Source organism: Scleropages formosus, chromosome 1 (assembly GCF_900964775.1).
Source record: "Scleropages formosus chromosome 1, fSclFor1.1, whole genome shotgun sequence".
In the NCBI taxonomy this organism is placed as follows: Eukaryota; Metazoa; Chordata; class Actinopteri; order Osteoglossiformes; family Osteoglossidae; genus Scleropages; species Scleropages formosus.
This window is the reverse complement of record NC_041806.1, coordinates 46941711-46968249: the sequence shown is the minus strand read 5'-3', so window position 1 is coordinate 46968249 and position 26539 is coordinate 46941711. Positions and strand designations below refer to the sequence as shown.

At 43.4% G+C, this 26539-nt stretch overlaps 1 protein-coding gene across 9 annotated transcripts in view; it reads right to left on the bottom strand.

Annotated features, from left to right (window-relative positions):
• Window positions 1-8097: 8097 nt before the first annotated feature.
• adgrg6 (adhesion G protein-coupled receptor G6) overlaps window positions 8098-26539 on the bottom strand; it is a 50210-nt gene continuing 31768 nt past the window's right edge. For 6 of the 9 annotated variants that reach the window (XM_029255763.1, XM_029255766.1, XM_029255774.1 and 3 more), the window contains 20 exons: window positions 25457-25545; window positions 25161-25210; window positions 24983-25036; window positions 24759-24901; window positions 23771-23885; window positions 23533-23621; window positions 22625-22826; window positions 22286-22451; window positions 21031-21171; window positions 20451-20570; window positions 20203-20248; window positions 19658-19764; window positions 19437-19564; window positions 18085-18353; window positions 16437-16539; window positions 16041-16324; window positions 14856-14957; window positions 13413-13568; window positions 11904-12043; window positions 8963-9134 (listed from right to left, as the gene is read on the bottom strand). In XM_029255763.1, the coding sequence (XP_029111596.1) occupies window positions 9039-9134; window positions 11904-12043; window positions 13413-13568; window positions 14856-14957; window positions 16041-16324; window positions 16437-16539; window positions 18085-18353; window positions 19437-19564; window positions 19658-19764; window positions 20203-20248; window positions 20451-20570; window positions 21031-21171; window positions 22286-22451; window positions 22625-22826; window positions 23533-23621; window positions 23771-23885; window positions 24759-24901; window positions 24983-25036; window positions 25161-25210; window positions 25457-25545 (2600 nt within the window). In that variant the 3' untranslated portion in view covers window positions 8963-9038. Of the gene's footprint in view, window positions 9135-11903; window positions 12044-12275; window positions 12315-13412; window positions 13569-14855; window positions 14958-16040; window positions 16325-16436; window positions 16540-18084; window positions 18354-19436; window positions 19565-19657; window positions 19765-20202; window positions 20249-20450; window positions 20571-21030; window positions 21172-22285; window positions 22452-22624; window positions 22827-23532; window positions 23622-23770; window positions 23886-24758; window positions 24902-24982; window positions 25037-25160; window positions 25211-25456; window positions 25546-26539 lie in introns of all 9 variants that reach the window. The other 3 variants (XM_018742538.2, XM_029255785.1, XM_029255772.1) reach the window with 2 other exon arrangements.

Here is a 26539-nt window from a genome sequence, read left to right as displayed (position 1 = left end):
CGGCACATGGGAGCTGCGTTCCAGGCCCGGGCGCTTTAACCGTGCCGGTGCAGCCGCCAAACCGAAAGGCAGAGGAAAGGCTCATTAAGTAGCTACCCCTGCGTTTCTCTAATGGTTTTGGCCACAGGATGTTTTTCGGCTACCGAAACTTTGTTGGTTCTCGGTTCGACGCTTCCTACATGTGTGCAAAACGTGTTGCGGAGCGAAGGCCCCGCCGCAGTTCTCCATCAGTCCACAAGGATCCGTGGGAATGAATTCCAGATCGGCGCGCGGCGTTTCTGCACATTAAGGGTCCCGTGGGAGGCACAAAGACGGGCCGGTGAAACGAGTCTGGGCACAGCATCAAACAGACGCGTGACTGTGGTTACGATGACTGGCTTTCCACAATGTTGGGTAGCCCATTGTATATAAGTTAGCAATAATACACACTGTTTTCAACACTGAGCATCGGTCGTATATTTGTCTCCGAAAATAATATATCACGTATGACGCGAAAGAACCATCGCGAATCGATAAGATGAGACGGATGCACTGGTTTGGCATCGGGATCTTCTAACCACCATAAAGTAACCCAAAATTCATGACTGTCTGTGTCTCCTAGGGAGTTCCGCAGTCCGGGGAACCTCTGCGGTACCCCTCACATGAGGGTACCGTATAAAAACTCTGCAAGGAATCCTGTGGCACTTTCATGTACCAACAACTGAAGAAACAAACATTCTCTCCACCATGAATCTGTGTTTGAAAAGAAAGTCAATTTCCCCTTTTGAGCTGCCTGGACTCAACAACCTGGTGCCATAAGACGGGGAACCCTTTTTAATGAAGTGACAAAGTTCAACATTTAGAAATCTACTCTTTCTTTCTTCTTCTTAAGTCAATATATTATGGAAGTGCAGACAAATTTTGGAATACCCTAACTATTGCCATGGATTAATAGTAAACTGTGTTGTTTATCTGAAAAATCCATAAATTCCTGAAAATTGGTTCATGACTACTTACAAGACAAATGCCTCTGACGGTTTTCTCAGACCCCTAACCACAGTGAATACTTTCAGATTTACTGTACTTTTTTTAACCAAACCATTGCATTTAAACACACACACACACTGTCTGAACTACTTGTTCCACACGGGGTCGCGGGGAACCGGAGCCTACCCGGTAACATAAGGCGTAAGGCCGGAGGGGGAGGGGACACACCCTGGACGGGACGCCAGTCCGTCGCAAGGCACCCCAAGCGGGACTCGAACCCCAAACCCACTGGAGAGCAAGACCTGTCCAAAATCATCATCAGTAACTGAGTAAACTCGTAACTTTAAAGTTTTTTTCCATTTCCAAGATGGCAGTTTGCAACCTCTTGCTAATTCCTAGAATTTCTAGAATTACCTTGAATTTGTTATTCATCAGATTCACGGTTAGTCTTATAAAATTAATACAGCATTCACACAGTTTGCCCGACATAGCGCCAAAATTCCATCTACTAAAAATCTAATCGAATACAATCATTTTGTTAAAGTTGCATAGGTCTAAAGGCAAAGACCGTTTTGAAAAAAACATACAGAAGTTACCTATATTAGCCCAGATAGAGAAGAATCTCTTCTATATATAGAGAACGTCCCTAATTACTGCACAGCCTAGAATTTGCACATTCTTGGTCTTAACCCTCAAATGAATGTGGCGAAACTGGCAGGTCAACACACTTCTCCAGAAAGAGTTTTTTTGGGCATTACGAGCACAGACCAGGTTCTCTGGAACGAAGTTCTGATCTTTGCATTTACAGACAGCCCAAGAAAATGCGAAATATTACATAGACAATTACACTGGGCCTCTGTGGATAAGAAAGCAGTCGTACAAGTGGACTTAGCAGAAGACCGATGAACCTCGGCAAACTCCGTGACATACGAAGGCGGTCACTGAATTAGCTCAATCATTGCAGATATGCGAGAGACGCAGATGTTAATGCGATGGAAAGCTGCTGATTTCCCCCGAGAACATGCATGCCTGAATGTGTGGTCCAAGACAAATATGGAACTGATAAAGTGTTCCGCTGGATGTTGGCGCAGCCGGAGGGAACGCGGTGAAATGAGGCGGCGCGCAGGGGCTACGATCCTCTGCGGCGCAACCACGGCAACCGCTGGGAGACTTGCGGGCCTTCCAGAGAAAAAGGGCCTATGGTCACACAACCCAAAGGTCGCAGGTTTGAATCCCATCTCCAGCTGGGTGAGGTACAGGCCCTAAAAATTACTCCAGTAAAATTACCCAGCTGTATAAATGAGTAAATAACTGTAAGTTTCTTCGGAGAAAAGTGCCAGCTAAACGAATAAATGCAACGAGGTGTCATTCTTCCCAACTCGGGAAAGTGCGTCTCAGCCAGAACAATGAGGACGTGGCACACGTAACAGCTGCTGTGGATCGAGGGTCAAAGGTAAATTAAATGGAGTTTCTCATCTCCTGGCGACGTGTGACCCAAAACCACGTAAACCATCAGTTCTCATGTTCATTAGTTTACGCTCAGGAAAAAAACGGCACAACAGCTGCAAGAGAACATCGAGAGCACCAGTCACATCAAACTTACTCATCTAACATGTTTTCCCGAGATCTCTTATGGTGTTAAATTTGTACACTATTTTACTTCTAAGTACCCATTTATACTGCCCTATACTAATTTATTGGCAGGAGCTCTCACCTCTCAGAGACTGCAGATATAGACATCTTCAGTATTTTTTTTTAAAAGCTTAACTGCTCTGTCACTCAGACAGTTATTATTTTTTTCCTGCATAAAATAAAGCACAGTCATCCACCCCAGGATACCAAGCCAAGATATACACCCATGTGCCACAATCCAATGCCCAAGATGATCAGTAATAACTGGAAAATTTTGGGAAAATAGAATACACAGTGCTGCTTGAAAGTATGTGAACTATTGAAATACTTCTGAAGTCTAAATCCAGCCATCGCCAGCAACTGCTTGTCCCAAGCGGGGTCCCAACAAGCCGGAGCCAAATCCGACAACACGGGTCACGGGGCCGGATGGGAAGAGGACGCAACCAGGATGGGATGCCAGTCGCATGGCACCCCAAGCAGGTCTCGAACCCCAGAATCGCCACACAGTGGACACTGGATGAACCTGCTGGGCTGCCGCACCACCACACCCCCCCAAAGTCGAATTCTTAAGTCTGAAAATAAACTTATATAATGAGTAAAAGATTACGATTTATCAACCAAACCTGATTCTACTTGGTGTAACCAATGCAACTTGCGGTTCACTTATTTTTACACCTGCACTACTTTCGTTATTCCACTACACACGATTTCCAGTAAAGCAACATACGGAGTTGGTCATTACACACCTATTACATCACGTGAGAAACACTGCTTCTCATTAAATAACCATTTTGTGGTAAATATGAGGCACGCAAGAGGATCACATACTTTCACGCTAAGTCTTAAGTGTGACGTGTAGTGCAGTGAGAACCACTACGCCGAATATGAAATCATCGTTGGCAAGGTGGGAAATTTCACACTGAACACTTCATTTGGTACAATATCAGATTGTTCAGATTCATGTCAGAACTGGGAGGAAAAACAATGTATTTATACTTTTGAGTTTGTTTGCACAAGTTTGTACAGTGCTTAGCTGTGCAATTCCAATATACTTTTTGTGCAATATAAAACAATAGATGGGTTCAGCTGCACTGAATAGAACTGATCATTCCAACACAATGTGAACAAATGTCAACACTTACACCTTCCAGTCTTGTACAGAGTTGGTGCACCACAAAGGAGGGAAAATCACACATCTACAGTTACAGTTATTCATTTAGCAGACACTTTCTCCAAAGGAACATACATCTCATAGAAAATAGAATTTGTACATTACATTAGGAGAAAGAGACATAGTTGCAGACATGTGATTCTTAAACCTAGTTTGTTTCTTTTCACTTTATGCACCAATGTTCGTCGCATGAGTGGGTGCATAAAACTCAGGATAAACTAATCCTGATCACCTTCCCTATAATTTTCTTTTAAAAGGTACACAAACATTTACATACAAAACAGGAGTAGCGGCTGTGTAAAGGCTTATCTGGGCATGATCATAAAGTTAAGGAGCATAAACATTTACACCTTACATGAACTTAGGAGATCATGGGCGAAGTGAGTCTGGAAGAGATGAGTTTTCAGACCCTTCTTGAATGTGGACAGAGATTCAGCAGTTCTGAGTGACAGGGGGAGGTTGTTCCACCACAATGGAGGCAGAACCAAGAACCTCCGTGCTTTACTTTCCGTGTGCGGGACCACCAAGCGAGCAGAAGTAAATGAGTGAAGGGGTCTGGTTGGGGTGTAGCAGTTGATCAAGTCTTGTAAATAGCTGGGAGCAGTTCTACTGATGCATTTGTAGGCAATAACCAGGGTCTTAACTCTCACACAAAGTGAATATAAAATACGGATCCTCCTATTTTTTTCACAGAACGTTAACTGTACATTAGTTGAATAGCCCAAGGATTTAGTCACATTATCTCACATATTCAGCAGACGGTTTCATTTACAAAGACAGAAGTCAAACAGTTTGATTAATTTAAACAGCTGCATGTTTACTAAATGTGCTCTGATAGGGCATCAGTTCAGTTTTCCCAACCAGGGGGCTCAGACAGCAGCCTTATAGGTGAACCCTTTGCGGCTCAGGAACATATTTTTCTTCCCACTGAAATTAATATTAATCAGAAGTCCTACTGGTAAAACAATTTTTCAGGGCCAAATTATGCTCATCATGTGAAGGACTGCACTGGTTTAATTTAAGGCTCTGGTTACTTTCAAAACAGCACACATTGTCTTCAGCCAAGCATTAATAATTCATATTACTAAGATTCTACTTCTTGCTTTCTCATACGAACCCTTGAAGGTGTTACACTCTGGCAGGAGACACACTAGTAGATGCCAAGTGAAGTTTCCTCGAAGGCTGCAGACAGTGAACAAACTCGGTTATGTCTTTTTTCATTTTTTTCTTTGAGCGGCACCTGTGAACAGACAAGAGACGCCAGGCTACGAGCCACACTGCACTTGAGCCCAGGGGCTTTCGCATCAAGACCTCCCACTGAACACGTGGACCCATAGGAGCAGCAGGCTGCTACCTCGACAGAGAACTCAGCACGCGACCCATCCCTTCCCCGAAAAAGGCCACACCGCTCCAGAGCCACGTTTAGACTTTATGTCTTTTATTAAATAAATCTCCAGAAAGAACTTCCAGTCAACCACATACAGGACACACGGTTCAGTGTCTTCATAGTGAAATAGATGTCTACAACCAAGCCTTTGTACGCATGTTAAAAGAGAGAAGAAAGATGAGTTAAAATACATATATTTACACATCGTGTGGTGAAAATTAGCCCGATGTACGACAAAACAAAGTATAATCGTATTTTACGTGTCTTGATATCTTAAGAGATACGATCGAAATCATTTCAGTCTCTGCCTACATTCCATAAATCGTATGGGATCTTTCGCTTTGACTTTGACATCCTGTGAGATGTAAGTAGTCCAGCTATGATAGAAATATATTGAATGTGACCTGGTTTGGGCCAGAAGGAGAAGGAAAAAATTAAAACATTCTTGGATCGATTTCTGCATACGGATTCTTTTCTTGTACGGGTGTACCGGGCACACTGTGTGTGCGCAGGTGTTTCCTTAATTTGCTTAGTCAGTGTGACAATTAAAAAAATTTGATTGACATGAGTTATGCTGCACATTAAGGAAATAGTTTTCTAGTGTTATATTTATTTCATGAGAAGTGCTTTTCTGTCAATAGCAGAGATAGTAAATATAATCAATTATATAATAATGAATTAACTGGACTGGGGGGGTGCGGTGGCGCAGTGGGTTGGACCACAGCCCTGCTCTCCGGTGGGTCTGGGGTTCGAGTCCCACTTGGGGTGCCTTGCGCCGGACTGGCGTCCCGTCCTGGGTGTGTCCCCTTCCCCCTCCGGCCTTCCCCCCTGTGTTACCGGGTAGGCTCCGGTTCCCCGTGACCCCGTATGGGACAAGCGGTTCTGACAATGTGTGTGTGTGTGTGTGTGAATTAACTGGCGAATTAAAGCCAGAGGAATGAACACCAGTGCGCACATGGTCAACAAGGAACTGAGTCTGACACCCTGGATTTAGTATATTTGTACGCTGTGTGAGGGCATGGTGGGAAATTTTAATCCTGGGATTTTGGGAACAGCGAACAAACATTTGCACGCATTTCAGATGGATAAATTATACCAGCCTTCCTCTCTTAAAAGTTTGTTGGGGACATTTGGTGTTCAAGTTCAGCTTATTCGCAGCCCTGAACAGTTGTGTTCTTTGATAAGAATATGAAGCTGGTTTGATGTGCAGACATTTGAGCAGATTAGATCGGCCAAAAAAGGCGGACCGGCGGTCATGCGATCTGGGCAAAAGGTCAAGACCTGACGGTACAATGAGTATAGCTGGACAGGTTCTAAGTCTGACGAACAGCATCTCTAAGCTGTGGGCATCTAATGGGGTCCTAGCATCAGATCAGAGCGGAAATCAGAACGTGGGATGAGGAACACTCAATTTTACAGTTTAACGGGAGTTTTTTCTTTGACTTTCTGGTCCCCGGCAGGGTGGGACTATCTGGACCACTACCCTCTAAGTGAAGAAACACATGTTCAGCAAACCACAGCCTGACCGTGTCCATCGAAGCCGTGGCTTGACGACTGCAGGATAACGTGTCAGTAACAGCTCCAAGCATAAAGATAATTCTTTGGCCCAAGCAGAATTTACACCATAAAATGAATTTTAACAAACAAAATTGCAGTATTGTATTGTCTGCAAACTACATTTATAAATAAGATTGTTTTCCCAGACACACACTATCTACAGTTTCACATGATTTGATTACATTCTTCATGTAATAAAGGCAATGGAATCATATATACAGTACATACATAAATGAATGTGTGCATCTTTACCATGTGTAGGTCAGATACTTTTATGCAACCTACATAAATCCCTTTTAACTATGGCAGTAAGCATCATTTTAAATAAAACTGATAACATATGGAACACTGATATGTCCCATCTGCATGTCAATATGTTTGTTAGACACTACAACTACAGAACTCTGTCGCATAAAATTTTCACTCAACAATTTACAAATAAGCCTGTAAATGCATATTTTTAAGACTATGCAGCTTTTCCCTTGTGAACATTAGCATATTTGAGCATTTTTTTTAATTCAACACCACTCGCTTGCAAGTCTGTTTCTGCAAAAAAAAAAAAAAAGTCTATAAGGTTCTTGTTCATTTCGCTTGTTTTAACACCTTTGGACATAAATCTTATACTTTGGATGTGTGACATTTGCATCAATCTGCATACGGCGCAAAATAATAATCAACACATTTTAAAGATAACGACAGCAACAATATTCCTTTAAATTAAAATTACATTCTTTCAGAGAATATTTGGCCCATCACATTCTGCACTAAAACTTAAACATTGCAACACAGATGCTAGAAAAAATAATGAAAATGCCCCACATCTGGATTCCAGGTACTAGACATGTATATTGGGAAGTTAAAAATATAATAAATGTCTGATAAATGTTTGGGTTCATTGGTGTCCGCTTCCCTTTGGTCTTTGGCCTTTCTCAAAGCTGAATAATGCTTAATCGTATTCTTGGGCAATAAGATCTACAAGGTGCTTTGATTCAAAAATTGTCAAAGATAGATTTGGGGCAATTAATTTGGGAATAAATACAGATATCATTGCATTGCCTCACATATACAGCACAATGGGGCCATGATTTTATAAACATGTTTAATGTGTGTGCTCATGTGTCAAATGAAGTCAATTCATCAAGAATTAACAATAATAATAATAATTATTATTGTTAATTATTATTACACACGATTGGAAGTGATACCGATTACAGTATCTGGTGGAAGACCACTCCATATATCGGTGTCTTGTCAGTCTAAATAAAAGATCTTACTGCCCTTAACATAGAAAGTAGAGATGGTTTTATAACCCCAATATCTTTAAAACAATGAAATAACATTGAAGATGAGCAAATAGTACAAAATGAATTAATGCCATGTAACTTTGTCCAAAATTATGTTATTCAGTAGTGGAGAATTTGCATTCCAAAGCTTTAAAAAAATATATATATATATATGAAAAGTAACAGTAATATAATTGTAAGGTGACCAAAGAAAGTGTATTGCAATGCAACAGAAAGACAGTGATTTACAGCTACTTCACATGATTCACAACAAAATGGTGAAACAGGAGATGACTAAACAACAGAACTGTTCCCCTTCAGGAGCCAAACAGGCAAAAAATCCAACATTTTTTCAGAAGCTTTGTGGCTTTGCCATCTTTGCCAAATCTGTGGGTCCAAATTTTTTATCATTTTATTAGGATTCTATTAGAATCCTTTTGGCTACAGCTGGACATGGCAAGCTCTGGTCCCCTGCATTGTTTCCAGATGTTTCAAACTGTGGGACATGAAGAAAATGCAGGACTAGAAAACGTTTTGAAAAAAACGTGAGAAGCATCAAATATGGAAGGATTTACAGGAAACATCACCAGTCTGAGGCCCTGTTTCAGTTCGATCATCAGGGTTTTGTCAGCAATGTTGAGCGAGAAATCTGGGCGTTGTGGTATTTCAGTGTCTACAGAGTGAGGCGTTGCAGAAGGAGGTTGCTCGACTTTGTTCACAATGAAGGACAAAGGCCATGTTTGTTCGACTGAATCGGTAAAAGGCCTTAACGTCACAGTATTAGAACCCCAGATGCTTTAGGAAGGTTGCATCCCCTGCAGTGCCGGTGCATTTGCAGTTTTCCGTGTATTTTAGCACCGGCATATGCCTGCGCTTTCCATATTTCCACATCTGATGCTTGCTCGTGATGAGTCCACCATCTCCCGAGACCATGACAATAAACAGATGACAAGAAAACTCTAGAACTTGGTGCTGTGGCTGAAACTGTCTGACATGATAATGTTCTTGTAGAAGTTGTCTGAATGGACGGAGCAGTAGCCCTTCACTTTGTCGATGACCTGGTGCACGGGAATGATGGAAGAGGCCTCGCCCTCCGGTTGGGAGGATTTGGAATTGCGTTGGCTGGAGGAAGCTTTACCTGTCCATGGCAGAATGGAGAGAGGCAGGGTTAGGAAGCTGTATGGTCAGAAAATGCAACAAATGCCCCATTCTTTCAAAACAGAACTCCTCATGAAGAGGTACCACATGTTGGATCTTTCATGCTTTGGTAGGATGCAACTCTAAGACTTTGAAGGGAGTCAGAGGACATGCTATTAATTGTGGGCTCTACCACTTCAGCAAAGCCAGTCATAGGATCCAACTAGGCTTAGATACAAATATCTCAGAAATTGGCCTAAATATGCTTCCAGAAATTCCTGAAAAATAATTCTAAATATTTTGAAAAAATTCTCTAAATAGCCCGTAAAATTTTCTAAATATCCTCAAAAATGCCCAAGTATCTATACACATATCTATATTATTTTAAAGATTATGTGTTGTCTATGAAAGGATGAGACTAACAAATAAACGCGTAAAAACGGTTTTATTATGTACTTCACGGTTTTATTACGTAAATCACTTGAATCTCAGAACTTCCATGCCTGATTCAGATTCCAGTATTCCAGTGGGTTGGCAGAAAAGTTATTAAAGTGTGTCGAATCCAAAACAACAACGAACATGTTTACAGAGCCTGGCTATTGTTGGACTTAAACATTAAGGATCAGCATTCGACCAATCATTACTGATAGTCTAATAATCATTACAACAGCAGTCAATGTAAATGCTTAGCGGACAACTAGATTGAGTCCTATTCTAATGACCGTTAACTCGTAGCATCAATGCCGCTTCAGTGTAATCTTCTAGAGCCTCATGCTGTTGTTGATCGCCAAACAAGGTGGCCAGTAACGAGAAAACCCTCTCAAAAACCCTGGAGCTTTGAGATGATCTAAAAGGGACACCACTTTGTTTTCCCTCACTGTTGTACTACGTAGTACTGGAAGTTTGAGCTTTGGGGGTTTGCCTGTTGTCACAGTCCGTATCCTCCACTTTGGATTGCACCAGGTATTGTGGGATACATTATGAAGTGGTAAAGCTGCTGCATGAGAAACCCTCAAAGTAGACTTTTTCTAAATATCCCAGGATATCAGTTTTTCGTAAATATCTCGAAAAATTCTAAATATCTCAGAAACTTCTAAATATCTCCAAAAATATCTGGATATTTGTATCTAAGTGTAGATCCAACCAGAGACATCAACATGCTAACTCAACAGCCTATGGTTCTTCAAAGTTGGTTGGGTTGGCATGTTATGCACTTAAGTTAAAAAATAAAAAATATGTCTGAACATCAGGATCTTCTCTATTGCGTAAGTGTCTATATGGTCGAACAGGAGGATCTTTTCTGTTGTGTAGGTGTCTATACGCTGGAATATATTCAGACACAAGCACGTATCCTCATACGCTAAATATTTCACAAAATGAATAACTGGCCATAATCCTGCAGTTGATGCCAAAAAGTATTATGCTGTTTTCCTCCTTTTGAGCCTCTGATTAGTTTGCCATGTGTAATTCATGGGCTCTTATCCCCAATTGCAGTGACTGCTTCCAAAGCAGACTTGTGAGGGACAGACTTGGAAAAAGGTGAAAGATAATCAGCACGGGAAGCGGGCTTCACAACAAAGTCTTTCTGATTTTGGCTTCCAAGTGATGACTGCTCACATCCTTGTCCCCTGTACGTGAGAATATGGGCCTTTCTCTTTCTATTTTTTACATAAGCGAAGACTGGAATAGAATCTGTGGGCCACAAAAAAGAACTGGAGAATTTAACACAGACTAGGAAAAAACACAGAATGGCAAAGTGCGGAACTGGTCACTAGAATTTTGTCATTTTAAAATTTTATTCAGCTCCCCTGCACATGAAAACTATAGCAGTCAGCAAAACTATGAGGTGTTTTGAACTTGACACCAAAAAAACGAAAGGTCAGTGTGACAGTGTAAACCTGGCTTCATGTATTCAACTGTGGATATTCAGGCAAGTTGGATATTTTTTCTACCTGTTGATATTTTCACTACCATAAAAAAACAATGATCAGATAAATCAAACTCTCCACTATAATCTATTATGATGCTAAAACCATGAGGTGAGTTAATTTTGAAATTATTTACTTACGTGAATCCTTGAAGATGCAGCACTTTCTTTGCAATTGATTTTTAAATTTTAATTCCATGATTGGCCCCATAACAAAACATGACAAAACTGTTTACAGAACATAATTTTCCTGTGTAAAAAAGCATGATATGCCAGTGACACGTTTAACAGACATATATTAGAAGTATGTTGCATTGGACAATGTGGTGAAAAAAATTTTGCTATGAAGTATGAATTAGATATGAAGCTTCAGAAAACTTGCAATGCAAACCATATACATGATGCAACAACATCTACTTTTTAGTTATTTTGGTAACTGGAAAGCCCACTTTTTGCCAGCACATCCGTGAATGAACACACTTCTGTATTATTGTCATGCAGAGATGGGGCCATCGTCATTGGAGGGTGCATATTCTGTATATGGTTTTAGTGTGATGTGTCACCATCCCAGTACGTGTGCCTCCTGTGCTGTGCTGAATGTGATGCAAGCAGCAAACAATCAAACAAACAAGACAAAAAAAAAACTTTCCCATGACAATGAGATTAGTGGAGCATGAGCAAAAAGCAATATTGAAGCCCTTCAAGAGGCAAGGCCTGAGGAGGATGAAGAAGTGAACGCGCAGCCTGGATGGAGACTTTGCTGCAGCTGTGACAGATTACGTGACGTGAAGCCACACACTGCAGTTTGGTTTGGTCTTATTCCAGTAAATTGCAGAAACCAACCTGGTTATCAGTTGCAAATACTCCCCTTGTAGACAGTGGAATTAGGGTTAGATAGGTTAATGACCCCGATTTAGAGCCCGAATGTTGATGGTTCAAGTCCCAAGATTGCCGGTGTAGCCTTGAGTAAAACACCTGCAATACTTCGGTGAGAAAATTCAGCCAAATAAGAGCATTGTTAGAAAAACATAAATATAACAGCTACCATAATGAGCATTGTTGGACTAAGTGCTTTGATTGTCGGGGGCAGTATATATATATATAAAACAGCCTTGAGTCTTGAAAGCGAGAATATTGCTCTCATTGTCCTATGGGAAAAGGTCAATCACACGATGCGAGGAAGCAAGGAGTCAGGCTGGCTGGGATGTAGTTTACCTCAAGAAGGTTCGCCTGGGCGCTAGTGGTGGGCATTATCTACACCACAAACATAAATACAAGGGTCAGGCACAGCTCTGTTGTGCTGCGAACACCCTCAGGCCCTGCTGGGGCCCTTCAGAGGTAGAGCTCCTTACAGTCTCAAACATTGGACTGGTATATGGGTATCAGTAAACAGTACAATGTAAAAATGCTTTTGTCAAAACTGAGCAAACCCCCTGAGCACAAACTATTAATGTGCTAATGAGTACAAAACCATAAATGTGTAGTTTATTGTACATACTTGGCAAAATGCAACCGAACAATAATTTTATACTGTATAACAATGTGCACACTGGCTCCTCCCGGTAGCAGTCGTTAGAAATTTTCAAAGATACTAATGTTTTTCCTATTTATTTATTTGTTTGCTTATTTATTTATTACTGATTTTGTTTTATTCACTTATTTTGTCTGTGGCGCGGCGAACGCAACCTGTATTTTTGCAGCCGGCCAATAGATGGCAGTAAAGAGCACGCGAACGGAAACGGAATTGAGGAATTCCTTCGTTCAACTCACATCCACATTATTTACAGCTCGGGTCGCATGAATGTTGATGATTAATCGCAAGAATGTTTATAATAACCTGTTCAACAGTCAACGCTAGCAATTATTATTTATAATCATTATAAAGTAGTTTTAATTTTAATTTCAAAGTAATTAGAAGTAATTTTCAGTAAATAAAAATGCTTCAAGTCTTCATAAAGTTTTCATTTATCACAGCTATAGCTGAGATTTTCACAGAACGTGCACATAAATCAAGGGACGTTGGTATTATGAAGCTTTTACTGAGTGTTACGTGACTGTCGTAGAATTGAGTTATGGAGTTATGAACAAATAAATCTACAGAGTCCTTTGGTCCAACTGAAGCTGAGGAGCCAGTGTACATGTAGGCTTTTCTGCAGGCTATCAGTTTCTTAGAGACAAATCTGCTTAAAACATACTTTCTGTTGAAAGATGAAAACGCAAGTTTAAAAGGACCGTTCAGAATCACAAAGAAACCTCAGGAAGACTCCTCGACAACATGGGTCAACTCACACGTGAGCAGACAGCACAAAGGGATAGAATACCTGAGCCCTGACCTCCAGTGTGGCACTTTACCTGCATTGCTGCTGCGCTTTGCGAAAGGGTTCAGAGTTGCTTTCGCTTTGGATGTCCAGTTGGCCGCGCTGGAGCCGAAGGAGCAGGAGGACAAGGACTTGGCCAGGTTATCTGAGCTCACTTTTTTGGTGTTATTGGTGGCCGTCTTGCTCCAGTCTGCAAGTGTACGAAAGTTGTTTAATGTGTTTAATACGTCTACAACCGCTTGTCCCGAGCGGGGTCGCGGCGAGCCGGAGCCTAACCCGGCAACACAGGGCGCAAGGCTGGAGGGGGAGGGGACGCACCCAGGACGGGACGCCAGTCCGTCGTAAGGCACCCCAAGCAGGACTCAAACCCCCGACCCACCACACAGCGGGCCCTGGCCAAGCCCGCTGCACCACCATGCCCTCCCATTTTTAATATATCAATTAATTAATTTATTAATGAGCATTAATAAGCCCCAGGGAAACAGATTTGTCCAGGTTTGTATTCTTTACTTATAATGTGTTGGCTGTGAAGCCCAAAGTCCAGCTCCAGCCCTTGTGGACTGCAGCTCAATAACTCTTAATCCCCAGGGAGTCTGTAAGAAGGCAATAAGGCTGGGCTTTGCTGGATTTCAGAGCCAGGATGATGGGGCATTTGAGGTAAGTATTGTAGCACAAAACAAGATTTGCAGCCACTGAAACCAATGAATTTGAAGGCTGTAGTAGAGGTTGGTGTGGAAATTGGCAGAGCAAATACAGTACACTGAGAGCTCCATCTCCCCTCAGAGACAGAGCGCACACACACACACACACACACACACACACACACACACACACACACACACACACAGAGTCTGAAACCGCTTGTCCCAAGCAGGGGTCGCGACGAACCGGAGCCTAACCCGCCAACACAGGGCACAAAGGCTGGAGGGGGAGGAGACACACCCAGGATGGGACGCCAGTCCACCGCAAAGCACCCCGAGCAGGACTGAAACCCCAGACCCATCAGAGAGCAGGACTGGGCCAAGCCCACTGCGCCACTGCGCCACCCCCCGGAGACAGAGCGATCCAAGATTTTACTTCACACAACCTTTTCTTTTCGTCGCTATTAAACATTCTCAAATAAATTATGCAGAACGTATCACCAAAGATATGACTTTATTCCTTAAAAAGTACATATCCCCATATATATGTCATGATTGATATTCTTAAGTGACACTGAAATTAAACATTTGAGTTTCCCATTTTTACATCTAGAGTCAATAAAAGAGATGCAGGTCAATATAGTATTAAAATGAGGCATGAATATTAATATGTTATAAACTATTAAAGACTGCTAATTATGGATGTTCATATTTTAAGATAAAGCATGTTATACCGAAAACGATCACATAATGAGATTTTTTTTGAAAGGAAAGGAAATTAATTTCAGTGAATTATAGCGTCACTACGATGGAGCTGGACCCGACCGGGGTTTTACCTGAGTTGTCTGCCAGACGGAATCGTCCACAGCAAAGGTACCTCTGCCACTGTTTCTGAACGTTCTCCTTCAGCGCACAGTGAAATATGAATATAAATAAACCTGCCGGGGATGAGAGAGGAGGCAGTGAAAGGTTAATCGAACATCCATGCTCATGATATCTGAATTTTAATCAGGTCATGGACGATCACAGGGGATGCTGATGTCAGCTCTGATTATTGTTATTATTTTATACTCCTTTGCTCAAGGTGACTTACAGCGTTACAGTTTGTACACCTTCCTCCTTACAATGATTTACCCATTTATGCAACTGGGTAATTTTACTGTATCAGTTCTGGGTAAGTACCTTGTTCAAGGGTACTATAGAAGGACAAGGTATTGAAACCCAGGCTTTGACCACCACGCTGCCCACTGCACCGCTCCCAACTCCTCTGGTTACTCTGGTTACTTTCATTGAACATGTTACATGACAGAAATCATTAAGCCACACCAAATCTTTGAAAAACAGCACAGGCACAACTGTATACGTCTGTAATTAAGCGTATTCCCTTAGCCTGTAAAATTAAAACGGAACAAAATAAATGTAGAAGGTTCTCTATATTTAACTGCTATGAATGCGGCATTAATTTCATTCACTGATCTAAACATTTTTTGAAACAGGGATGGAGGGGAGGTGAAAGGCAGCTAACAGTGTAAAGGTTAGAGCTGCTGCCTTTGGGGCAGAAGGTTGCCAGTTCAAATCTCACCTACTGTAGCCCTCTTGAGCAAGGTATTTGAAAGGTACAATGAAAACTTGCGGAAGCTACAACCCCCAGGATTACCTATCCCTGTCCCAGGTTTTAGATTTAATGTGTCCCCCTAGTGTAGCAAAGACAGCATTACATCAGCACTTTAATCAGCAAAATATTCATATACCTCTGCGGCTTGCAGGATCATCACTACATTGCAGATGGGATCCCCAAACGGATTATGTTAGACACCGCACTCCTTCTTCAGTCCACATGTCTCCTACCCTTCCCAGAGGGCCAAGAGTACTCGACGAGTGACCAAACCCCTACAATGTTTACATGCCCTTCCACTGCTCCCTTAGCCAAAGCACTACACTTGGGTAGAGCTACTCTTGATCTTCCTCACCCGCCTGCTCCTGTACCGCACCAGTGACAGTGGCCGCAGCAGTAGGCTCACCTTGCAGCGAGTTGAAGATGGAAAAGAGGTACATGAAGGCCAGGTTGACGGGGCCCCAGGCAAAGAAGGCGAAGCCCCAAGTCATTCCCAGCAGGAAGGTGAGGCTGACCACGCTGCGCAGGCTGCGCAACATCTCCTCGCGCAACGTGCGGTTGCTGCGCTTGCCGTTGCGCCCGCAGATCTGGATCATCACCACGATGAACATGGCCACGTTCATGAGGAAGATGACGGAGAAGTAGCCCACGCACGTCACGTAGAACACCACTAGGTTCTTCACCCAACAGCTGCGGGGGAGACAGAGCGCGTCCGTGTTCAGCGAGGATCGTGGTCGTATGCTTGACCTTTAAACCCGATCCCTGTGCGGTTTCACCGGTTTCGTATCGACGAGGCACTTACAACTGCGATGAGCCCTGGCCGTGCTCGTCCTTGCCGTAGTCCTCCTTCCCATAGGAGTTTCTGTCCACAGCGACCACAGTGACCACTATTGCTGCAGGCAGCCCTTTAAAGGACACACTAGTGGTCAGCTCTCCTCGCTACACATTAACTTTTTGCATGACTACTCATAAACTCACATGTATGTTCAGCAAATAAGTTGTACATCCACCACTTAATACATCAGCGAATGTAAAATTGTTCCATTAATAGCAGAACAGGAGAACAATATTGACACAGAGTGGACTGAGACTGTTAGCAACATTTACGCATTATTATTATAATTCAGTGTTATGTCACATTTTTTACAATTTTAATTTGGGTGGTTATGAAAAGAAAAAACATACACATTTGATTACAGATTATTTAAGCCCGGATGGGCATTGCGGTCATGGTATTTTAAGTGGAAAATGTAATATATGTTTACTAACTGCATGGGGGGCTGAGTGGTTTAGTAGCAAATGTTTTGAACACGGCTACAAATCTTTGCTCTTATTTCAGATGTGATGTATCTCATAATGGATATGTAAATGTGATACATTCCACGTACTACCGTGGTATTTTGTGAGTTACGTACACCATTCAGTTATTGGATTCAGTCAGTTGTTTGGTGCCATAATATTTCTATACATTAAATGTCTCTTTCCTTATGTAATGCACGTGCACGCGTCGCTTAACGATGGGGATATGTTCTGAGAAATGCGCCGTTAGGCCATTTCTTCGTTGTGTGAACATCTTAAAGTGTACTTATGCACACCTTGATGGTATAGCCTCGATCATTGAGTGTACATATACACACCTAAATGGTATAGCCTCGATCATTGAGCGCACTTATACAAACCTAGACGGTATTGCCTCGATCATTGAATGTACTTCTACAAACTTAGATGGTATAGCCTCGATGCAGTCAAGAGAAGCGGTAAACACAAGATTTATGACGCTTCTGCTGGCGTAACACACACACACACACACACATTTTCAGAACCGCTTGTCCCATACGGGGTCACGGGGAACCGGAGCCTACCCGGGAACACAGGGGCGTAAGGCCGGAGGGGGAGGGGACACACCCAGGACGGGACGCCAGTCCATCACAAGGCACCCCAAGCGGGACTTGAACCCCAGACCCACCTGACAGCAGGACTGTGGTCCAACCCACTGCGCCATCGCACCCCCCTGGCGTAACACAGCATACTCTTTTACAGTAAACTTTTTTATAAGTAGAAAACTGTAAAATAATCATTAAAAAGTACAGCATAGTAAATACATAAATCAATTACATAGGTGTTAATTATCAAGCATCATGTCCTGTACATAATTGTATGTGCTATACTTTTATATGATTGGCAGCGCAGTAGGTTTGTTTACAGCAGCACCACCACGAACACGTGTATAACATGTTGCACTACGACATTATGACGGCTACGACGTCATCAGTCGTTAAGCGAAACGTTGTCACTGTAGTAATATTGCCAGTTGTCTAACCCTAACCCCAATCACTCGAGGGCCATCAGGCTGAGAACGATACTGTATAAAAATTAACTGAAGTATAGTGAACAACACAGAATTTGTAATAACACTTAACAGGAGTGCTTCCGTTCCTGCCCGCACTTACCCCATCCGACGATGCAGAACTTCAGGATGTACCTCCGAATGTAGGTGTTGAAAACTTTGACAAGAGCAATGTACATGTGGACGGACTCCAGGCCCATCCAGGTGAAGGAGGTGAGGAGGAAGTAGTGGAGAAAGAATGCCACGGAGATGCACAGGTCCGTGTTGTTGAAGGAAGCCAGCCAGCTGTCTATGAGGAAGACCATGTTGAGGAAGAGCAGAGAGGTGCTGAGGTTCATCAAGATCTTGGAAGGGTAGTCCCGGCGCAGCTTCCTGCAAGAGGACACATCCTTCTGGTGACCATTTACTCCAAAACATGGAACGTGGAACACTTGGCTAACGAGCAACATACTGAGCATTACGGTTAATGTGGCAGGATACACAGGCTTTGGCCATACTATGGCCAAAAACATAAACAGTACATTACTTCTTGACCAATAACTTGGTCTTTAGAGATTATTCCTAATTTTACTTCGTTATGATACTGATGTCATGATGCCCCAGTGGGTTGTAGTTGATCCTCCCTGGGCTCTGCATTCAGAACTGGCTCAATTTATGTGGCGTTCGCATATTGTCCTCGTGTTCATGTTGGTTTCCTCCGGGTGCTTTGGTAGCGTAGTGGTTAGGGCGACTGCCTTTGGACGCAAAGGCTGCAGATTTGACCCCCACCTCTGGATGCAGTACCCTTGAGCAAGGTACTTACCCTAAATTGCTCCAGTAAAATTACCCAGCTGTATAAATGGGTTAATAATTGTAACCTTAACATTGTAAGTTGCTTTGGAGAAAAATGTCAGCTAAATGAAAAATATAAATGCACTCCCACAGCCCATGTGCTTTTTGATGAATTGCTGTGAGTACGGGTGGGTGTGGTGGCACGGCACGTTTGGTCTGTTCCCCGCTCTCTGGTGGGTCTGGGGTTCGAGTCCTGCTTGGGCTGCCTTGCAATGGACTGACGCTCCATCCTGGGTGTGTCCCCTCCCCCTCCGGCCTTGTGCCCTGTGTTGCCGGGTTAGGAGTGTGTGTGGTGTGTGATTGCCCTGTTTGGACTGGTGTACTGGCCTCATGCCCTGTGCTTCTTGGACTGCCTTCAGACCTTGTGCTGATTCAGCAATTACCAAAACTGAGCTGATGACTGACGGACAGATAGATGCTCAGGTGAATGGATGGATGAGGCCGACTTTAATGGAACTGCGGCAGTTTGGAATAGGCCAGACCTGTTACACTTTTCACGACAGACATCCGACTCAAATGTTCTCAGCTCATCTTTGGAGCCTATCATAGGTGAAGGTCTAGTTTGAGGATGTTGCTGAAAGATGACTTTACGTTGCTTTGTTGCCAACACAAGGAGAGACTCACTCGAAGGCGATGTACGTGAGGAGGGTCACAGCAGAGCAGATGGCCGACACCCCACAGCCGATGTACGTGATGAAGGTGAGGATTTTATTGTTCTGCGCATCGATCTGAGCCGCCGCTCCAGAAATGTCCTGCAGGAGAGATCGGAGTAGGTGTCACGGTGGGTGTGGCCACGTAGGTGGGAGATCAGCTGTTAAGTCGGGCCGGCGAGGTGTAGGTCTCACCATGAGGATCCCGAAGTTGGTGAGGTGGTTGCAGAGGCACACCGTCCGGTTGCTGTCAGAGCCCTGGCCAACGTTGCAGCCCTCTGAGCTCCAGCCCCCACTTCCATCTTGGGGAAACAAAGGAAGGTCAGAGGTGACTCTCCAAAAAAAAGGGCACTAAAACAACGACCTGCTGTATGCACAGAAACACGTAGGCGGCTTGCAAGTATCAGCCCTCATTTCTCTCATCAGAACCACTGTTGAGGATAATAAGAACCGCAATAAACAAACGGATGTCAATTGGCTGGTCCTACTTTTCCGGGCTTCTGAAAATCGGGACGGCTTCCACTCATGCAGAAACCTTAATACGTATTAACATTCAAATAATATCTTAATCTAACGTTTTAATTCTCAGCATCATGCCCGCCTTTCAGCAGTAACATTTGCATTAATCAAATTCAACACGTAATCGAGCTCAGCTCAGCAGGAACCCTGTGCATGATCCTGAAGGCGGGCAGGACGCGGTATCATGACTGCAACACCCAAGTTCGTGCTCCAGCACTTACTGTTGATGGTGAAGTTCCAAAACACACAGACTGGATTTGGCACAGGCTGAAAAAACAAGGAAAATTGTGTTTTTATTAATAACTCTTAGAAAGACGGCAAGAAGGCAAGAAGGTAAGCATCCTGATTTAAATGGAGCTGATGAAACTGATGACTCAAGTCAACACACTTGTCAAGATATATTTGCATGTTTGCGTCCGTTAAGCAAATGACTCCGTGGCGTTCAAGTGGGATAGTGCAAGTGCGGTACCTGGTACTCCTGGTGGGCGATCTCGATGCGCACCGGATCCTGCAGGTTCCGTATGGACTGGTTGCCCACGCTGCTGGCCACCACGTAGCTGTTCAAGGAAAGACCGTTTTCCTTCTGGTCCTGGAGACACAAAGAAGAAGTATGGGCTTTTAAAACATTTTTTTGAAGTTAGAGTATATAGCGGCTCCTCACCTTACAAATACAACTTGGATCAGTATCATCGTACCTCATTTTGTTCGTAACTCCGAAGCCTCTTTTACCCCCTAAGCTATAATCAACAAAAGGTTAATAATGCAGCTGTCCCTCGATTTGTTTGTGAGTTAGGTCCTGTAAAAATCTCGGATGTAGCTATAATAAAACTAATTCAAAACGACTGAAAATAATAAAACATCTCCATCAAGTCGTATGGGAGTGCGACTGTTGAGCGATTCATCCGATAAACATGCCATAGCTGACAAAGCTCAACAACTGAAAGAGGCAGCAGATAATTTATCAGAAAATGATACAAAAAAGGGAAACCAATCATCTTGCGGGGGTCACCACAGTCACATTCTCTAAAACCATATATGTATTTTTGCACCTGAAACAGGTTGGTCTTCCTGAAGAACATGAAGTTTATTCGAGAAATGAGCTCCGCTTCTGCCTGGCTCACGTTGCTCAGCAGGGTGGCCGGGAGGGTCACGGCTGCCAGGGGGTTGTCCTGCTGAGACTCAAAATTGATCTGCGAAAGGCAGTAAACAGAGGCATCACACCTACTGTGCCATAATGTCATTTACACATCATATGATGGACTAACTTCTGTAGCTAATCAAGATAGGGGTTTTGAGACCCTTTTTGAGTACTTGAATGTTGAAAGGGACTCAGTGTTTCTGAGGCACAGGGGGAGCCATGTCATATTTCAGCATCCATTTTGCACAATGAGCTGTTATTGCTTCTTTACACCCTGATGGTACAATATTTGCTGTGTGATGAAGCCACTGCGTATGAGACCACACACACACACACACACACACACCGTGTGAAATCGCTTGTCCCAAGCAGGGTTGCAGCAAACCGGAGCCCAACCCGGCAACTCAGGGCATAAGGCTGGAGGGGACACACCCAGGACGGGATGCCAGTCCGTCGCAGGGCACCCCAAGCGGGACTCAAACCCCAGACCCGCCGGAGAGCAGGACCCGGTCAAACCCACTGCGCCACCGCACCTCCCTCAAGACCAAACTTAATTATCAAAATACGATAAAAGCCCAGTAAATTACTTCAGTCACCTTGCAGCCTCACTTTTCAGTTTGATTTTCAGATTTTCACTTATCAGATCTGAGCACATTCAACAAGACTGAGCAAATAAGAAAAAGGAACGAACTTGGCAAACACTTGGCCCTTTCTTAATGCTTTCCTCTCGTAATTATGTGCTATTTGAAATTCCCTACAGAGACGTACAAGGCAGCGGTGCTTACAAAAACAGGAGAAATGAACCGAATAACTTACACAAACACACATCCTGCCACTCGGTATGAAACGGTAAAGGCAGGCGCTGTTTTATGAACTACACTTTCCATCTGTGGCCCTCTGCCAAGTTCCTTCCAGGAACCCAGGCAGATTCTGGGATTTTTTTCCCCAGATGGCTTCCAATAACTAAGTATGAATGTGACAAGTCTGTATATTTTCTTTGCTGTAAAGCTGGCATTTTCCCATATCACTTCACAGTACCCAGTTAGTTCACTGTCCTGCTGCTCTAACAGACGGAGGTCAGGAGATTAATGGAACGACCCACTAAAGCTGTACTTCTACAAACTGTTTATTGAGGGTTGCAGTGAAGCTTGACAGGTGGTCTCCACCTGGAGATCAGTGCTGTTAGGGGGGATGTAGGCGCTAAATGATGTGCCATTGAAGCTGCTGGAGTTGAAGGCGGAGATGCCCAGTGCCAGGTTCCTGGATGTGATGCTCAGTGAAGGTCCGTCAAACTCGATCTTCTGCACCAGTTCTTCCACTGTTTTCAGCACTCTAGCACCAGCAGAGACAGGGTTGAAACCTCAGGATTAGCCACACTTTCTCCAAGAGCTTCAGTTTACTGCATTTTACAGTGCCAGGTAATCTAGATAAAATTCCAGCAAACATGTTTATTAGGTTGCCATCTTTAAATTAAGACATCACCGGGGAGCTGGTGGAGGACTTACATTTCTGAGGAGGCAGCGAGAGCCGTGTCGGAGCTGGTCATCACGTTGGAGAAGACATTCACCACCGTGGAAGCCAGTGATGAGTTCATCTTGGAAACAATGACAATTTCCTTTAGCTTCGTCACGACCGTCGACACTTCGTCAGTCGACAACTCGTTGTGTGTTATATCAGCCAATGTGGCGGCCACTTCTGCAGCATTTTCTGTTCCGTGGAAGATAAATAATAAAACAATGAACTCATTCCTTTACGGTAACTGCATATTCACTCAATGATGTGACCCTGAGTCTATCCCAAGTAGCACGGGACTCAGGTGTGGAACCCTCCTAAAAGGAACACATAGCAGTCTATAGCAGCTCACTTCCTTTAATAGTAAGGAGTTAGGAATTGAGCAATGTCTATGGATTGTACCAACAATCCAGCACACCCGCAAAAACCCACTTGTGCATGCAAACTGGGACTTGAACTAAAAGTCTTAGAACTGTCAGGCAGGTTGTACTACAGTGCCACCTACACCCATCCATCCACTATCAATAAATTTACACTTGTCCACTGCAGGGCAATGGTGGTCCAGAGCCTATCCAGGAAACACAGACAGTGAGCCAGGGTCAAGACCATCACAGGGCGATTACACACACTCATTCACTCACATATACACACATTAAATGAAACATGCCTTTGAACTATAGGGGTAAATAAATACCCAGACCCAGGAAGAAACACTGAAACTACCCACAGACCGACTTGGATTTGAATCCATATCTGAATGCACATCCCAGAAGTTACGAGGCACCACCATTACCCATTGTTTCGCCGTGCTGCCCTGCCACCCTACAGTGGCCATTCACTCATGCTGAAAGTCACCCCATGCTATGACCGTAGGCTGCACACAGGTCAACTGCAGACATACCTGCAGACACCTCAATGCTTTTTATGTCTGTACAATTGCTGACATCAGCCAGGCTCCAGAACGACGTGAAGTTCTGCCAGTATATGTTGCTGAGAAGGAGAAAAAAATCAAGACACCAAAGACCTTATAACAACTTCACACACAATTGATAGACAGTCGACAGTGGACCATGTTGTAGAAGCTCCAGCTTCTCATTTCCAGGCCACTGTCTCAGTAAAAAGAAAGCCACGAAACTCACCAGGTTCTAGAAGCACTTTGGGCTTTGTTGGGGAAGCAGGGAAGGAACTGGGTTACGGCCGGCTGGGTTTCGGGCCAGATGTAGTGGAACGGGCTTTCCTCAGCTGGACAGTTTTCTAGGGAAACAATAACATGAGACACCTTTTACAGCCTTGAAAATAATGTTCTGCAGTAAAGTAGTGAGAAACTTACATTTACATTTATTCATTTAGCAGACACTTTTGTCCAAAGCGAGGTACGTCTCAGCAAAAAGTACAATTTATGCATTACATTAAGAGAAGGAGACTCCTAGAGGGAAATACTATTTCTGGGTTATCATCAGATATTCACTGTTGACATTTCCTCCCCAGTTTTCCACCCTAATTTTATCATCTCGGTAATATACTCTGCTTTATACCTTGTGCTTTTGTGTCCAAGGGTGTGCACAGCCTAAGTCACATGGTGACATGCAGGATACCATTGACCAGCTGGATGAGAAGCACGTGACTCATTACAAGCAAACCGACACCTAAGTCCAGAGGCCTAACTCCACATCGCTTGCCTGCGTAAGGTCCACCCCTCTCTAACCCCTCTGGAGTCCTAATACACTGTGTACTGTTAGTATGTCCAAGACAGGTAGGCAGCCAGTTGACTTTAGACTCCCCAAGGTTTTTTCCTCCTGTAAAAGACTTAAGGATGGCAGGTGGAGCAGAAATTAGAACAGTGATTACGGAGTGACTAGAATCATTTTCCAATCAGAAAGTCCTGGGCTGGAATCTCTGCACCTGCTGTCAATGGGTAAATCACTGTAAGTAGCCTGTCAGTTTGTTGCCTTCTTGAATTTAGCCCATTTTTCGCTGCGTGTCACTATCATTACAAATGCTGCTCTTTTCACACTATGGTTTTTAAAGCACTCAAGCGAACTATTGGGGATGATGGTATAGAAAAACAAAGTGAAATTACACACAGTCTGTTTGTTAAAGATTATGACAAACGAGGTCATCACATACCGAGAGGTTGGACTGAGGCAGTCTCTAGCACCAGGCCACCTCCCAGGGTCTGGTTCCTGCTCACCAGCCTTTCTTTGATCACCGAATACTGGAGCGTCGTGCTGCTTGTGTATCTGCTTTTAAGCAGTGCCTGGAAGGTATACCTTGAAAGGAGGGGAGGTCAGTGAAATGAGAGAGGAAGATGAACAGAAGGGGGGCCAGCGGCAATGACCATTTGAGATTACCTTGTACCGGCAGGCTGCCCTATCTGAGTGCTGGAGTCTGTGCTGGTGAGGGCACTGTGAAACACAAACAGAGCAGCAATAGTACCGTGGTGAATACCACACCAATACGTGGTGGGAAAAAATACCACATCTGGAACCTCTGAGGGATTACAAAACATATTTTGGAAAATGTTCTCACCTGAGAGCAGAAGAGATGTTGTACGTCCAGTTTTTAAATGTTTGATTTAACTGCAAGAAAGGGACAGCAATTATTACTATATATGGCACCCAGCTAGGATGCCGCTCCATTATTTACATGTTTACGTGTAATTTACATGTAATGTAAAATTACAAATTTAATGTAAAACCTCACATCACATTTACATGTAATTTACATGGGATTTACATAATTTAAAGAAAAAAATGTAAACGTAAATGTTATTTAACAAATGCTCTAAATCGCTACAGAAATCGAAATCAAGGCTAGTCTCTTACCCAAAGAGTGACACTGCTTTTCACATTCTGTTCAATCATCACTCCCTTGCTGTCTCTTACAACAAAGGTTATTCTGTAGAAAACCTCCTCTGCAAAGAAGAGTGTGGAAATTCACATTGTTATCCCTCCTTTGGCATGGCAGCACAATCACTGGATTTTACTCTCTGTGTTGCATAGCAGAAGTGCACAGATAGGGGAAAGGGCCATGGACATGGAGGCCTAATGCCCTCAGAGGTCTTTTGTAGACTAAGGGTTGGCTAAAAGGGAGAAGCCTCCCACGGGCTTGGACATGGTTGTGACTGCACAGTAAATTTTAAATTGTGAGGTCTTTTTGAGAAAAAAATAAAAGTTATTAAAATTGAACTTCATCTGAAAGTTTTGGGGTGGATTAAGGAAGGAGAAATCCTTTCAACTGTCTGCTGCTATGCTACACATCCATCCATAGATGGCTCCCAAGTAGCACGGATTGTTAGTTTTGTCTACAGAACCTCTCTAAATTCATGCCGAGAAGGTTCTTAGGAGACTCCTGTGTCAAAGCCCTGTCTTAAAGATGACATTCAGTCTTTCGATCACAAATTACTTGGACTTTTTGCACATCATCTGCTGAACCCACAGTGAATGTGTTCTGTTAGTTCAACACATTTCTCAGGAAAAGGCACTTCTGCTCCAGCACCGAGTTATGAAAAACGTTGACTCAATAACTTCAGCACTTTGGATTCTGGCCGCAGTAACATAATTAGAAGTCTCCTAAGAAACCTGAAAAATGAACCTTTGAATCATATGATGGTATAGTACACTCTTTGTACCACAAGAGGATTCACACCAGCAGCGTGCTGCACTACCGAAGCCTGTGATTCAGTTACCGCGCTGCGTTAGTCTCCTACTCCCCCCAAATCAAGGTGTCAAATCATCCACTGCACCAAGCCCGAGTAATGATTTGGGCCTAGAACACTACACCTAGATACCACCATGTGCCACCACGGAGAGCAGAGATTTATCATGGAAGAAATCCACCTTTGTTCTACATCTACATCGTTATCGCAAAACATACTCTTCCCGGGTGAGAATCCACACAGACACGGA